This window comes from Leptodactylus fuscus, chromosome 2, assembly GCF_031893055.1.
Source record: "Leptodactylus fuscus isolate aLepFus1 chromosome 2, aLepFus1.hap2, whole genome shotgun sequence".
NCBI classification, from domain to species: domain Eukaryota; kingdom Metazoa; phylum Chordata; class Amphibia; order Anura; family Leptodactylidae; genus Leptodactylus; species Leptodactylus fuscus.
The window spans coordinates 282,424,485-282,440,966 of record NC_134266.1 but is presented as its reverse complement, the minus strand read 5'-3'; the positions used below and the strand labels follow the sequence as shown (position 1 = coordinate 282,440,966).

Below are 16,482 nucleotides of genomic sequence, written 5' to 3'. Positions count from 1 at the left end.
GCCTTACTGGGCCGACTCTCCACCATTCTAATTGTGGCTCCTAATAATGGTCTGGCTGGTTTGTGAAATTCTCATCTACCATTCTATGATATAAAGTGTGTGTCTCCTTGATGCTCAAAAAGTTGTATTGTACTTTTTACTCTGTATATGGATCCTTTTATTTGTGACAATAAAGTTTTAATATTTTTCATATTTTGGGTCACTTTTGAGATCACTTGTGTATCAAGGTGAAATGTGTCACCTACCTAGACCAGTCAAAGTGGGATTCCAGCCCAACAGAGAACTTCCACCTGGAGTTCTGCAAATACCTGCTCCATGTCCATCGCAACACCTCCAACATGGCCTGCAGGGCTGAGCTAGGCAGACTCCCCCTATGGATCACCATACAGAAGAGGGCGCTAGCTTTCCAGGCACACATCCAGGGGAGCAAGCCCGACTCCTACCACCACCAAGCCTGGCTAAGCCACCTGAGCAAACCAGACATTCACCAACCAGCCAGCCAACCACCAAACCAAAAACACCAACAGATGATAACCAAGGCCGAAATAAAGGCGACCACAGAGGCAAACAGAGAGCGGTACATTGAAGAATGGAGAAACGAAATAAATAACTCCAAGAAACTCACCAATGTGTACCAATCCCTACAAAGGGACTACACCATGGCCACCTACCTGGAGAGAATACGCCACCCCAAGCACAGACAGACCCTGAGCCGGTACAGACTGAGCGCCCACAACCTAGAGATAGAGACGGGGCGATACAGGCAGACGTACAAGCCACGGGAGAACAGACTGTGCCAGCACTGTGACCAGGGGGCCCTAGAAGACGAGACCCACTTCCTGCTACACTGCACCAAATACTCAGCTGTGAGGGCCGTCTACTACCAAAGACTCTCTGCCCACATCCCAGACGAGAAGAGTAAACTCTACATCCTACTGGGAGAAGAAGAGGCCGCTGTGGAGATCGCTGCCCAATACGTGTCCAGCTGTCACCAAACAAGAGGATAAGACTCCACGGACTGTTATATTTATCCCAATACACCCGCCCCGCCCCCACCTCCCCATATAGCGGTCACCAACAAAGAGGAAGACGAGACTCCATGGACTGTTATACCTCAAACCAACCACCCCGCCCCACCTCCCGATATAGCGGTCACCAACTAAGAGGAAGACGAGACTCCATGGACTGTTATACCCCAAACCACCCACCCCACCATACCCACCCGAATCCAACTCCCCCCCCCCCCCACACACACACACATACACCCCCTCCCCACTTTACTAGCTTTGGCAATGCCAAATATCTATTCGCACGTGCCAATAAAGCTTTTTTTTATTTGATTTGTCACCAGGGGATGGCTGTTGTCTTGGGATGGCGATATCTGGGCTCTCTCTCTCGGTTTTCTTACTTCCTATCACAGCAGCGAGGACTAAGGGCACCTTCACACAGAGTTTGCGCTCCGCTCATTCAGACACGTATACACGAGCGCTTCAAAACACATCCCATTCACTTCAATGGGAGCGCGTGTAAAGCCGGCTTTATGTGCGCTCCCATTGAGGTGAATGGGATGTGTTTTGAAGCGCTCGTGTATACGTGTCTGAATGAGTGGAGCGTAAAGTCCGTGTGAAGGGGCCCTAAGGGTGCCTTCACATGGCGTTACGCTCCGTGCTTTTTGTCCATTTTACACACGTAAAAATACATGTGTAAAACGTAGTTAGCCATTGAGTTCAATGGCTTTTTTTTTTTTTTTTTTTTTAACGCACGTCTTTTTGCGTGTTACTAAGTTGTTCCACTACATTACCGGCTGTTTTGAGATTGGGATCCGCTGCTATAGGTTTAAGACCAGAAATTCTCAGTGCAAACACCCAAGTGGCCATTATATCAAACATGATATCACACATAAGATCAAATCCAACTGGTGAAAAACTTTCTATCAAGTACAATTATTAGGTCACGTTACCTTATATTTGTAATAGAATATAGATGAAAACTGGATCATGTGTGGTGGATGACACAAATATCTAGAAGACTGAACACATATTCTTCTAATATAAGATTATTTAGCACTAGAACTTTCCTCCAGGCAGGAGCAGAATCCCATCACCAATACAAGTCCTGATAGTCCTACACGTTTACCATTACACCCATTAGAAGTGAATGAAAGTCTACTGTAATATATGGAGAAGAGTAAAATATCAGGGGCCAAATAATCTTACACTATAATATATGTAGAACAAATCTTATAGGTAGAGATGGATCATTGCAACATACTGGAGTTGCTTTATCTACACGAGACTTCACCCCCCTCCCCCCCCCCCAGCCTGCTCTATCACACACAGGCTCTTCAGTATGATATATGCTAATATGACCTGTAACCTCTCCACTAGCGATGAGCGAATCAAAGCTGATGAAGTGGAATTTAATACGAATTTCTTCTTTTCTGTCTTCCCCTGTTCTACAAAGAAAGAGAGTGTTTAGTCCGGTCTCCGGTGCCGCTGGACTTGTGCTGCGGCTTACTCTGGGGGGCGTCCCCTAGTCTGGAGACGCCCCCTCCCTGCGGCCTAGTTTGTCTCTGTGCTGTTTGGCGTATTGAAGGTGAGATTCTTTGCGACATTTGTGCAGTAATGGCTTTCTTCTGGCAACTCCACCATGCAGTCCATTTTTCTTCAAGTGCCTCCTTAGGGTAAGTTCAGACGAGATTTATTTGGACCGGAACTTGAGGTGGAGGCCGACTCAGGTTCTGGTCCAAAAGATGGCTACCCTGTTTCCCCGAATAAGTCATCCCCCGAAAGTAAGACACAGCAGATGTTTTGTTGAATTGCCTAATATAAGGCACCCCCTGAAAGTAAGACATCCCCCAATAATACGGTAATAATCTTTCTGCGCAAAGATTGTATGAAGAAAAACATTGCAGCCAGCTAAACACTGTGCGCTATGTTCCGTGTGCACAGGTATGCCGGCTGCTGAGATACGTTGTATCCACTGTTCATGCTGCTGTGGGATGAGCTGGGAGATGCCTGTGCATACACTAAACATCGTATGCGGCGTGGAGTTCACTCTCCCAGCTCATCCCACAGCAGCAGGGACAGTGAATACAACATACAGTATCACAGCAGAGGCGGCAGATGGCTTTCCTGTGCACACGGAGCACTGCACATAGCGTTCAGATGGCTGCAATGTTTTAGTTCATACAGTCTTTGTTCAGTAAGCACATAAGACATCCCCTGAAAATAAGACATAGCATGTCTTTAGGACCAAAATTTAATATAAGACACTGTCTTATTTTCTGGGAAACACGGTAGTTGTGACTGAATGCCGGTGCACTGCACCGACATCCAATCACGCACTCCGCTCCGGCGAAACGGCCTAAAGAATGAGCAACTCGCTTCTTTTTCCGGCTTCTTGTTCCGTCTCCAGGAATAAATACCTGAGGTGTCTTTTTGGTCAAGATTTTGAGACGAATATGGCCTCAAAATCCCGACCAAAATACTCTGTGTGAACTTCTCCTTACTGTGCATCTTATAACAGCCGCACCGATACTTCTCAGAGACTGCGGGATTTCAGCTGATCTTATGTCTGGGTCTTTCTTTGTATCCTGAACAGTTTTCTGGGCAGTAATGGCGGACATTTTGGTTGTTACCTGAGCGTGGTTTGGTGTTTACAGAAGCCCTGAGTTTCCATTTGTTACTCACAGTGTGAACACGGCTGTGTCTGGTATTATCCTTGGAGATCTTTTTGGATCCCTTTCCTGTTTTTTACAGTTCAGCCACCTTTACCCGCAGATCCGTGGACAACTGTGTCGCCTTCTGGGCCAAAATCTCCGGGGGAGGGGAACTTCTGAACATTTTGATGTTTTTGGTTCTCATTAGGATTTACAAAGAGAAAACCCAGAAGTCTGACAATAAATGGCTTCACCCGACCACTGACCATGAGCGGAGGAAAAGGTTTTGTGGTAACATTCATATTCCCTGAAAAAAGGCAAAAAAATCCAAAAAAATCTGCTGGGGATGGAAACTTTATAGCAGAGCTGTATAGTCCTGGGAATGTCAGTCAGTCCCGCAGTGTCCTACACTGTATAGATGGGCAGAGGATGGAGACATCGCAGCAGATTTACTAAAGAGTCTCAGTTGCCCATAGCAACCAATCACAGCGCTGTTTTTACTTCTCAAGAGCAGAATACATAATGAAAGCTGCGCTGTGATTGGTTGCCCTTGAAGACCTATTTATTTCCTTGCTCCAATGTAACTGTGGCCGGAGATAGCGCCCTCCTGTGGCTCAAATCTTCCCTGACACCCCATGCACCTGTGTACCAGATGGTTTAGGCATTTGGATGTCTATAGAGGAGAGTCAGTGGCCTTTATAATACAGAGGATGATGGCGTCTCCCAGGTCTCCTCGCCCAGTCACTACCTGACACCGGCACCCACAGCTCAGTTGTCAGTCACTAGCTAGCTCCGCCCCTTCCTGCTGTCACATGACCGGTTCCTCCTCCTTGAAGTTGGGTTCTTCCTCCTGCTCTGACTCTGTGGCTGTGTGAGCGGTGTCAGTGGGGGGCGCTATTAACCTGCAGGTCAGTGCATTCACCTCACTACTGGATAGACCTGTGCCCTGTACACATTACAGTAGCCGGCTAGTCAGAGACTACAACCCCCAGCCGCAGGCTGTCAGGAGATGATGGCGGTTGTACAGAGCCGCAGGAACACTTCCATCTTATGTAATAGGAATTGTTCCTTCATTCCTCAATCTCTGCTCTCTCTGTATATACCGATAGCTCCGCCCTCTATCTGTATATACTGACAGCTCCGCCCCCCTCTCTCTGTATATATGTAGATGCTGCTCCGCCCTCTCTGTATATATGTAGATGCTGCTCCGCCCTCTCTGTATATATGTAGTTGCCGCTCCGCCCTCTCTCTGTATATATGTAGATGCCGCTCTGCCCTCTCTCTGTATATACATAACCGCCACTCTTCACTCTCTGTGTATATATGTAGATGCCGCCCCGCCCTCTCTCTCTCTCTGTATATATGTAGATGCCGCTCCACCCTCTCTCTCTCTGTATATACATAACCGCCACTCTTCCCTCTCTCTGTATATATGTAGATGCCGCTCCGCCCTCTCTCTCTGTATACATGTAGATGCCGCTCCGCCCTCTCTCTCTGTATACATGTAGATGCCGCTCCGCCCTCTCTCTCTGTATATATGTAGATACCGCTCCGCCCTCTCTCTGTATATATGTAGATGCCGCTCCGCCCTCTCTCTCTGTATATATGTAGATGCTGCTCCGCCCTCTCTGTATATATGTAGATGCCGCTCCGCCCTCTCTCTCTGTATATATGTAGATGCCGCTCCGCCCTCTCTCTCTGTATATGTAGATGCCGCCCCGCCCTCTCTCTGTATATATGTAGATGCCGCTCCGCCCTCTCTCTGTATATATGTAGATGCCGCTCCGCCCTCTCTCTCTGTATATGTAGATGCCGCTCCGCCCTCTCTCTCTCTGTATATGTAGATGCCGCCCCGCCCTCTCTCTCTCTGTATATATGTAGATGCCGCTCCGCCTTCTCTCTCTCTGTATATATGTAGATGCCGCTCTGCCCTCTCTCTCTGTATATGTAGATGCCGCTCCGCCCTCTCTCTCTCTGTATATATGTAGATGCCGCTCCGCCTTCTCTCTCTCTGTATATATGTAGATGCCGCTCCGCCCTCTCTCTCTCTGTATATATGTAGATGCCGCCCCGCCCTCTCTCTGTATATATGTAGATGCCGCTCCGCCCTCTCTCTCTGTATATGTAGATGCCGCTCCGCCCTCTCTCTGTATATATGTAGATGCCGCTCCGCCCTCTCTCTGTATATATGTAGATGCCGCCCCGCCCTCTCTCTGTATATATGTAGATGCCGCTCCGCCCTCTCTCTCTGTATACATGTAGATGCCGCTCCGCCCTCTCTCTCTGTATATATGTAGATGCCGCTCCGCCCTCTCTCTCTGTATACATGTAGATGCCGCTCCGCCCTCTCTCTCTGTATATATGTAGATACTGCTCCGCCCTCTCTCTGTATATATGTAGATGCCGCTCCGCCCTCTCTCTCTGTATATATGTAGATGCTGCTCCGCCCTCTCTCTCTGTATACATGTAGATGCCGCTCCGCCCTCTCTCTCTGTATATATGTAGATGCTGCTCCGCCCTCTCTGTATATATGTAGATGCCGCTCCGCCCTCTCTCTCTGTATATATGTAGATGCTGCTCCGCCCTCTCTCTCTGTATATGTAGATGCCGCCCCGCCCTCTCTCTGTATATATGTAGATGCCGCTCCGCCCTCTCTCTGTATATATGTAGATGCCGCTCCGCCCTCTCTCTCTGTATATGTAGATGCCGCTCCGCCCTCTCTCTCTCTGTATATGTAGATGCCGCCCCGCCCTCTCTCTCTCTGTATATATGTAGATGCCGCTCCGCCTTCTCTCTCTCTGTATATATGTAGATGCCGCTCTGCCCTCTCTCTCTGTATATGTAGATGCCGCTCCGCCCTCTCTCTCTCTGTATATATGTAGATGCCGCTCCGCCTTCTCTCTCTCTGTATATATGTAGATGCCGCTCCGCCCTCTCTCTCTCTGTATATATGTAGATGCCGCCCCGCCCTCTCTCTGTATATATGTAGATGCCGCTCCGCCCTCTCTCTCTGTATATGTAGATGCCGCTCCGCCCTCTCTCTCTGTATATGTAGATGCCGCTCCGCCCTCTCTCTCTGTATATGTAGATGCCGCTCCGCCCTCTCTCTCTGTATATGTAGATGCCGCTCCGCCCTCTCTCTCTGTATATATGTAGATGCCGCTCCGCCCTCTCTCTGTATATATGTAGATGCCGCTCCGCCCTCTCTCTGTATATATGTAGATGCCGCCCCGCCCTCTCTCTGTATATATGTAGATGCCGCCCCGCCCTCTCTCTGTATATATGTAGATGCCGCCCCGCCCTCTCTCTCTCTCTGTATATATGTAGATGCCGCTCCACCCTCTCTCTCTCTGTATATACATAACCGCCACTCTTCCCTCTCTCTGTATATATGTAGATGCCGCTCCACCCTCTCTCTCTCTGTATATACATAACCGCCACTCTTCACTCTCTGTGTATATATGTAGATGCCGCCCCGCCCTCTCTCTCTCTCTGTATATATGTAGATGCCGCTCCACCCTCTCTCTCTCTGTATATACATAACCGCCACTCTTCCCTCTCTCTGTATATATGTAGATGCCGCTCCACCCTCTCTCTCTCTGTATATACATAACCGCCACTCTTCCCTCTCTCTGTATATATGTAGATGCCGCTCCGCCCTCTCTCTCTGTATATATGTAGATGCTGCTCCGCCCTCTCTCTCTGTATACATGTAGATGCCGCTCCGCCCTCTCTCTCTGTATATATGTAGATGCTGCTCCGCCCTCTCTGTATATATGTAGATGCCGCCCCGCCCTCTCTCTCTGTATATATGTAGATGCTGCTCCGCCCTCTCTCTCTGTATACATGTAGATGCCGCTCCGCCCTCTCTCTCTGTATATATGTAGATGCTGCTCCGCCCTCTCTGTATATATGTAGATGCCGCTCCGCCCTCTCTCTCTGTATATATGTAGATGCTGCTCCGCCCTCTCTGTATATATGTAGATGCCGCCCCGCCCTCTCTCTCTGTATATATGTAGATGCCGCTCCGCCCTCTCTCTCTGTATATATGTAGATGCTGCTCCGCCCTCTCTGTATATATGTAGATGCCGCTCCGCCCTCTCTCTCTGTATATATGTAGATGCCGCCCCGCCCTCTCTGTATATATGTAGATGCCGCTCTGCCCTCTCTCTCTGTATATACATAGCCGCCACTCTTCCCTCTCTCTGTATATATGTAGATGCCGCTCTGCCCTCTCTCTCTGTATATACATAGCCGCCACTCTTCCCTCTCTCTGTATATATGTAGATGCCGCTCCGCCCTCTCTGTATATATGTAGATGCCGCTCCGCCCTCTCTCTGTATATATGTAGATGCCGCTCTGGCCTCTCTCTGTATATACATAGCCGCCACTCTTCCCTCTCTCTGTATATATGTAGATGCCGCTCTGCCCTCTCTCTTTGTATATATGTAGATGCCGCTCCGCCCTCTCTGTATATATGTAGATGCCGCTCCGCCCTCTCTGTATATATGTAGTTGCCGCTCCGCCCTCTCTCTCTGTATATGTAGATGCCGCTCTGCCCTCTCTCTGTATACATGTAGATGCCGCCCCGCCCTCTCTCTCTGTATATATGTAGATGCCGCCCCGCCCTCTCTCTCTGTATATATGTAGATGCCGCTCCGCCCTCTCTCTATATATATATGTAGATGCCGCTCCGCCCTCTCTCTGTATATACATAGTGGCTGTTACACACTTTATGTATACTGATTGAGTAAAACTTCCAGCACCTTTTCCGCAATATTCTTCTCTTTGTTATATTTCTGTGCACACGGCTATGTCAGGGCTTGTTCTTTGTGTGACGAGTTGCACTTCTATCTCGCACCGTTCTGTGGACATATAAAGTTATTACCAGCTCTTATTATTGTTTGTGTGATCCGTCTGGAGAAATAAATCCAATTCTCTCCTTATGTTTTGCATTTTCTTCCTATGATGTTCCCTCTGCATTATTCCTGACCTGGCAGCTTTGTCCGGAGGCTCCTTATGATTACGGTGAGATCAGATTTATATTGGTTTTATTATGTTTTACCACTTTAATGTCATTCTTACGCTATCACTCCGAGCCTAAAGAACATTTACAAGGCTCTGGTTGCCCCGATAGAACTTGTTTGACTCTCTCCCCTGTAGCTCCTGTACACTTGTAGGTTGGTCACATCCCAGATGGTCCCATAAGGTTTGGATTGGTGATAAATCTGGTGACCGGCCAGGACCAGGAATTGTTGTAATCTGGTGGACACATTGCTGGGGAACCCTTGTGTGTGTGGGTGAGCATTATCCTGCTGATACCAGTTGTCCGCCCTGCCATGAGAGACAGCACCTGTAGCAGTGCCGGGATGTCCTGTACATATCACTGGTCTGTCAGTGTCCGCGTATCACTACTGCCTGGAAATGGTGCGGCCAGAGACTGCGGTATGTCCTTGGGGTATCACCTATGTCTGGATGGTGGACAAGGAAACTGTGGGACTTGCTCGTATTGTTGTCATCTTCATTACTGCTTGTGTATCTAGGCCATCATGGACCCTGTTTCCTCACATAACTGCTGCTCCCAACACCTCTTGATGTCTAGGTCTGAACAGTGTGCAATTTGTCAAAACAACCATCCTGATTCTGTCAGTCAAATCCAGTTTTTTAATGTCTATGGGCAAAATGTCTTCAAGTACTTCATAGAGGGATGTCTAGAAGTCAACCAAAAGGTACACTACCAAAAACTATGTTGTTCTGCACTGGCATTCTGCTGTAGGAAGCCGGGGCCCGGAAAATGAAGACGACTCCAAGATGAATGTCTACTTCAAGTTCCTCATCATTTTTAGCCAATGTCACAAACACTGTTCTCCTCTATATTTTCACTGCACAATGGACGTCATGGTGGGAATTTAGTTCAAAGTCATGTGTGAAATATGTCCATCCCTTACTGCGTCCATAGGGATGAAGAGGGTAAGTAGTAGTCAGATGCTGATAATCAGATTTCTTCGGTTAACTGGTCATGAACAAGTGTGACCACCACTATAAAAGCAGAAGTTTTGGTAGTTTGCTGGTCTGGAGCATTGAGGTGTGCATTAACAAAATGTCAAAGACTGAAAGATATCAGCAATGATCTCAGAGAAACAATTGATTCTGACTATCAATCTGGGAAAGGTTATAAGGCCATTGTCATGAATGGAAGACCTAGCAAATGCACTACAAGGTGAACAATGCTCAGAGAAATTGCAAGAGCCATCCGTAAGACTCTACAGACCTCACTTACCATGTTATATGTTCAAGTTTATGACCGTACAATTAAAAAAAAGACTGAACTAGTATGGCTGGTGTGAGAGAGTTGTCAGGAGGAAAAGTCTCTTTGTTCTGAAAGGAATATGGCAGAATGGCTGAAGTCTTCTAAGTTGTGTCTGAATAAACCACAAGACTTTGGACGGGCGAGACCAAAGAGGAGATATGTGATGATCATACATAGCGCCACATTTGGTGAAAACCAAACCCAAAATATCACCACAAGCTCCTCATATCAGCTGTGGAGGGGGAATGATTTAGGCTTGTCTTGTAGTCACAGGACCTGAACAACTTGTAGTCATTGAGTTATGAACTCCTATGTACACCAAAGTATTCTAACGTCAGATAGAAGACCATCATCTATCCATTGGCTAAAGCTTGGCCAAAACTGGGTCATGAATCAGGACAATGATCCCGAGCAGAGCAGCAAATCTACACCAGAAAAAGAAAAGAATCAAGATGTCGCAATGTTCCTGTCACAGTCCAGACCTCATGCCAAATACAATTCAGCGAGAATCTTAAGAGACCTGTGAAGAAACTAATTTCCAAAAAATCTCAATGACCTGAAGCAACTTTGTAAAGAAAAGAAGATCAGAAATCCTCCTGAGCAATAAGAGACTGATAAAGTCATCCAGGAAACCAGGACTTCAAGTTACCGCTGTAAATGTGATACATGGGGGGCACTTAGCTTATCATACATGGCAACCAATTGGGGCTAGTTTTTATTGAATAAATAATGACTTGGTGGAATCTGCTGTTTGGGGGTCTTCATCTAAGGGTCCAATGTGTTTTTTATTTTATTTCCTGATACATAAACCAAAGGGTGGACTTTGTGTTTCTCATAACTTTATATACAGTAAGTCTCTTCAGTAAATCATGTTCTATCATTAGGAGTTAGTGAGATCATATACTACATGTGAGATGTCTTCCAGATGGGATTTTACACTTGATCCTTCTTGTTTTGATTCAGGTTCAGGACTCAAAGCTAAAGTTTTCCTTGCAAGACAATAGTCCTCTCCATCAAAGACCCACCAGGGATGGCCGAGGCCAGAAACCACATGTCTACCAGGATATTAGAGCTGGCCCTGGAGATCATCTCCTTGATCACTGGAGAGGTGAGAGTCTCACATGACATCACTCTTATCTCTAGGAATAAACCAGGGCAATGACTAGACAGGTGAAGGATTCTTAGACTCTCTGTAGTGACCTGTAGTGTCTCACCATACACAGGATTACACAGTAGTGAAGAAGTCATCTGGTGAGTGTGTGACACCCCGTGTGTCAGGAGGATGGAGCAGGACCCCGAGCCCCATCGCCGAGCCTCCACCTCATTCACTGAGACATGAGCAGAAGATCCTAGAACTTACCAGCAGGATCACTGAGCTGCTGAGCGGAGAGGTGAGCGCTGCTGGGAATGCTGGGACATTATACAAGAACACCAAGGGAGGGCTCTGGGGATGACTGTGTCATTGTGTTGTCAGGTTCCTATAAGGTGTCAGGATGTCACTGTCTATTTCTCCATGGAGGAGTGGGAGTATTTAGAAGGACACAAGGATCTGTACAAGGAGGTGATGATGGAGGATCAGCAGCCCCTCACATCACCAGGTAAGAGGAGAACTTCCTGATAGAGGAGACCAGGTATGAGGGTCACCTAGACTCCCCCATCATCTGCTCATCACATATAGACAATGGATTCAGTCACTGTGTATATTTCCTATAGATGGATCCAGCCAGAGAAATCCACCAGAGAGATGTCCCAGTCCTCCGTATTCCCAGGATTGTAAAGAGGAAAAGGAGAATGTCCCACTGGATCCTCAGGTAGATGAAGCTGAGATGTCTGTAAATCCTCTATAGATTGATGCCATGAAGCTTTCTACTACACGTCTCAGCAGCAGTGGAGTGTCCGCTCTATTGGATGATATTGTTGGCTGTGTTCGGTCGTGGCTACAAATGGTTTCTGGTTCCATAATAGATTGTGGTGAACTTCCATCTGTTTGGTTGTCTACTTGGTAATTGCTCTTCAGTGTAGATAAATGTCTAGTTGTGCAGTGTAGATGGAAATCATGGACTAAATAACAGCACAATGCCAGTCAACTGCTGCTAAGGCTAACACATTACTGTCATGTATAATAGAAGGTATCATTGACCTGCGAGTTATCAACATAAACTCGGGATCTTCTTTCTTCTCACATCCTTCATTTTGGATCTTTCCAGGACAGTGATGACAGTAGAAGGACGAGTGGACTGGAGATCCCCATATCACTGTCAGAGACTGGTAAGAGCCTTTCATTCTTCTTGTGTTTTCTTCTTCCCTTATACATTACAGACTGAGTTTATGTAAATCCAACTGGAAATCACCTCACCATTAACCCTTTAAGAACACGGGATGGTTTGGGCCTTAAGGCTCAGTGACTTTTTTCATATTTTTCATGTTCGCCTTCCAAAATTCACATCGTTCTTTTTTTTCTGTTCACATTCTTTGAATGACTACTTGTACTTTTAGTTGCCATTTTGGAGTTCACTAGATACTGATGTCCATAACTTTTACAATTTTTGTTGATGGAGCTACGTGAGGAAAGTGAATTAAGTAAGTGGAATTGTTTTCTACAAAACTTTAAAAACAAAAAAAAAATATTTTACCATCCCACACGAGACCTGGGATTACTTGATCCCCTTGTACCATATACTGCAATAATTCTGTATCACAGTATATAATACATTATTGTCTGTCTAGTAGGCCAAGGCCAACTACACATCTGAGCATGGCAGCTAGAAGGCCTCCTGGCCCCCCGCAATGTCACTGCAGGAGGCCAGGTGGAAGAAAAGGCTCCACTGACCACTCAGATGTTGCGATCAATAATGATCAGTTAATATGCCGGAGTCTGAATAGTTTCTGTTAATCCCAGGATCCATCTATATTCTACAGCTGGGATCTGAAATTCATACTATATGCTAATCATGTACTCGGCATGATGTAACAGCATGGTGCAGAGTGGGATGGGGTCAATGTTTGAGATTAGTTATGCAATTTGATTCTTCTATAAAGATGACATTTCCCATTGCAGTACATAGTACAGGTATAGACTGTGTCTCTGGGTGATCGGTGTTTCTACATTGTAAAAATTTTTGAATCTTTGAAATTTTCATTTTTTCAGGTGGAAACTGGATGACCAGATCCCATTGCCATCTCCTTTCATCTGCACGCTATGAAGTAGAAGAGAATCAATCACAGTTTTATAGTACTGTAGATAGACCGGCTCAAATATCAGTATATCCTGAATGTGGAAAACAGTTCAAAAAGAAATTATATCTTACCAGACACAAGAATATTCATAAAGGTGGAAAACCATTTACATGTTTAAAATGTGGGAAATCTTTTACTACGCATGCTTCTCTTTTGGATCATCACAGAACTCACACAGGAGAGAAGCCATATTCATGTTTAGAATGTGGAAATTGTTTAATCAACAAATCTGACCTTGTCAAACATATGAAAGCTCACACAGGAGTTACAGAATTTACATGTGAGGAATGTGGCAAATGCTTTACGCGTAGAAAACATCTTGAGAGGCATCAGAGAACTCACACAGGAGAGAAGCCATATTCCTGTTCAGAATGTGGAAAATGTTTTGCCTACAAATCTGCGCTTGTTAGACATATGAAAGTTCACACAGGACCTACAGAGTTTACATGTGTGGAATGTCGCAAATGTTTTACGCGTAGAGAACATCTTGAGAGGCATCAGAGAACTCACACAGGAGAGAAGCCATTTATGTGCCTTAAATGTGGAAAATTTTACAGTCAGAAATGCAATTTAACTGTACATCAGAGAATTCACACAGGAGACAAGCTACATTCATGTTCAGAATGTGGCAAATGTTTTACTTACAAATCTGTGCTTGTAAAACATATGAATCTTCACACAGGAGCTACAGAATTTACATGTGTGGAATGTCGCAAATGCTTTACGTGTACAGAACATCTTGAGAGGCATCAGAGAACTCATACAGGAGAGAAGCCATAAATGAAATAAGGTTAGGAAGATATTTTATAATGTAATCAGATCTTTTAACTGTAAAAAGTGTTTTAGTTAGAAGTCAAATTTTTATGGATCATGCAGGAATTCAAACAGGAGAGAAACCATTTTATGTGGGAAATATTTTAGACAGAACTTCAGTTTTCTGGAGCAGTCGTATTAAAATATCTGATTGATGGCTGACCACATGGCAGACCCTACACCATACAGCTGTACTGGCTGGTTGGCTGGCGCCCGGCCACTACACAGGCCATGAAGCCAACTACTTCCTGCTTCATTCAGTATATAGTATGGCATTGGAAGTTGGTTCCCTTCGATTAGATTTTTGTGACCTATCCCAAGGATGGTCCATAAATAAAAACTCACAGAAACCCTTTCATATATCTATGTAGTCATCTTATAATAGAAGGTCAAAGAGTGTCTGAGATGTGATGAAGAACCCCGACTAGATGACGATATTTTTAGTTCAATTTCATCTTCAATCTTGTACATCGTGGACTTTCCAAAACTTTTGAAGATTTGAGAAGTATTTTCAGGGAGCTGTTCCCAAAAAATGACTCTTCCACCTAACATGGGGTTTTATTTCCAGAGTTAGAAGCTGCCACCATGGAGTGGACACATGCCAGGACCGCTACCTACTAATGTGCCTTACTGGGCCGACTCTCCACTATTAATGGCTCTGAAAATTCTAAATCTGGCTCCTAATATTAGTCTTATTGGTCTTTAAACTCTTCGTCTGCCATTTTATGATATAAAGTATTTGCCCCCTTGCTGCAGGTTCCTTCTGTTTTGCTCCGAGAGGCTTACAATGTTGTACTGAGTTTCTCTGTATACGGATCCTTTTACTAGTGTGATAATAAATTTATAAATTTCCAGTTTTAATACATTTTTCTCGATTTTGGTTGTTTTTGAGATCACTGGTGTGTTTTAAATAAAATGCGTCATTTTCCATTAGTGTGAATAGGGGTCGCCCTATGGGTGCCGCCTCTTTATACATTGTACTCTGCACACCTATGGAATATGGAAAGTTTTGGATATTCTTTTTATAAATTTAACTGAATATTTAATATTTTTAACAAAGTTCATTCACGTCTTCTGGACCTCTACCGTAACAGTACAGATGTTGAGTCCTTCACCCCTCCTGGCCGCAGATATTTTTTATATTTCCATTTTTGTTTCCTACTCCCCACCCTCCAAATTCCAAACATTGCATGAAATGACGGCTTATTTTTTGCAGCATGTGGTACCATTTAATAGTTCCTTCTCTGTACCGGTGTTCTCTGCGGGGTTCCTTATATTCAAGACAGTACAATAAGGGTAAGTTCACACAGAGTTTTTTGGTCAGGGTTTTGAGGCTGTATTCATATCAAAATCCTGACCAAAAAGACGGCTCCTGTTGAAATCAATGGGAGCCGCTCAGGAGATTCTTCCGAGTGCCGTCTTGTGTCGGCTCCCGAAAAAAGAAGCGAGTTGCTCATTCTTCAGGCCGTTTCACCTCACGATTCGGCCTGAAGACACTCCCTCCTCTGGACTAGGCCCAATCATTGGACATAATCTGGAGAGGAGTGCGCGACTGGATGACGGTGCAGTGCACCGGCTTTCAATCGTGGCTACCCGTTTTTTTGTATCGGCTCAGATTCTGATCCAAAAAACCCCGTGTGACCTTACCCTTACAGTGATAATTTTTGTAAAAAAAAAAAACTAAATCAATTTCTTAAAAGTTTTAAAAATGCAAAATAATTATTTTCGTTGCATTATTCCGACGTCAGTAACTTTTATCTATTTCCGTGTATGGCTCTGTAAAGGGTGGCATTTTTGTGGGACGAGATGTCATTGTTATTTCTGCCATTTTGGGGAATGTTGGATGTTTTGATAACTTTATTGTTTGAATTTTTTTTTGGAAGGCAAAATGGTAAATAAAAAAAAAAACAACAATTCTGCTATTTTTATTTTGTTCCTTCTACAGCGTTCACCCTATTGGATATGTAATTTTATAGTTTGGGCAATTTCAGATGCAGGGATACCTGATATGTTAATTTTTGTGTATTTTTATATTCTTTTTTTTACTTTTGTATTTTCTTATATTTTTAAAAAACTTTTAGTAAATTCAATAGTTACAGTATATTGCTACGGCAATAGTAACTGGCCAACTCCTGCAATCTGGGAGCCATACCTGCAGAGAAATGGGGAGAAACGTCACCGGGTGGGAGAGGAAATCTGTTTTAACCATAAATCAGATCTAGTGTCTCCTCTAAGAACTCACACAGGAGAGGAACCATTTTCATGTTCAGAATGGGGGAAGGGTCTTACCTACACATCTAATTGTTTTCACATCAGAGAATTCACACGGGGAGAAGCCATATGGATGTCCTAATGTCCCTAGAAGACTGAACACATATTCTTCTAATATAAGATTATTTAGCACTAGAACTTTCCTCCAGGCAGGAGCAGAATCCCATCACCAATACAAGTCCTGATAGTC

At 44.9% G+C, this 16,482-nt stretch overlaps 2 protein-coding genes and 1 pseudogene across 2 annotated transcripts in view; 2 read left to right on the top strand and 1 right to left on the bottom strand.

Moving 5' to 3' along the window:
- The window catches only part of LOC142196122 (uncharacterized), a 783,446-nt pseudogene that overhangs the window by 489,836 nt on the left and 277,128 nt on the right, over nt 1-16,482 (bottom strand).
- LOC142196125 (uncharacterized) overlaps nt 1-16,482 on the top strand; it is a 267,316-nt gene that overhangs the window by 116,494 nt on the left and 134,340 nt on the right. The window lies entirely within an intron of this gene.
- LOC142196134 (uncharacterized) overlaps nt 8,658-16,482 on the top strand; it is an 81,196-nt gene continuing 73,371 nt past the window's right edge. Inside the window, exons 1-7 of the mRNA XM_075266362.1 lie at nt 8,658-8,689; nt 10,935-11,079; nt 11,195-11,362; nt 11,446-11,569; nt 11,685-11,782; nt 12,179-12,239; nt 13,120-13,933. Coding sequence (XP_075122463.1) covers nt 11,002-11,079; nt 11,195-11,362; nt 11,446-11,569; nt 11,685-11,782; nt 12,179-12,239; nt 13,120-13,933 — 1,343 coding nt within the window. The 5' untranslated portion in view covers nt 8,658-8,689; nt 10,935-11,001. The remainder of the gene's footprint in view (nt 8,690-10,934; nt 11,080-11,194; nt 11,363-11,445; nt 11,570-11,684; nt 11,783-12,178; nt 12,240-13,119; nt 13,934-16,482) is intronic.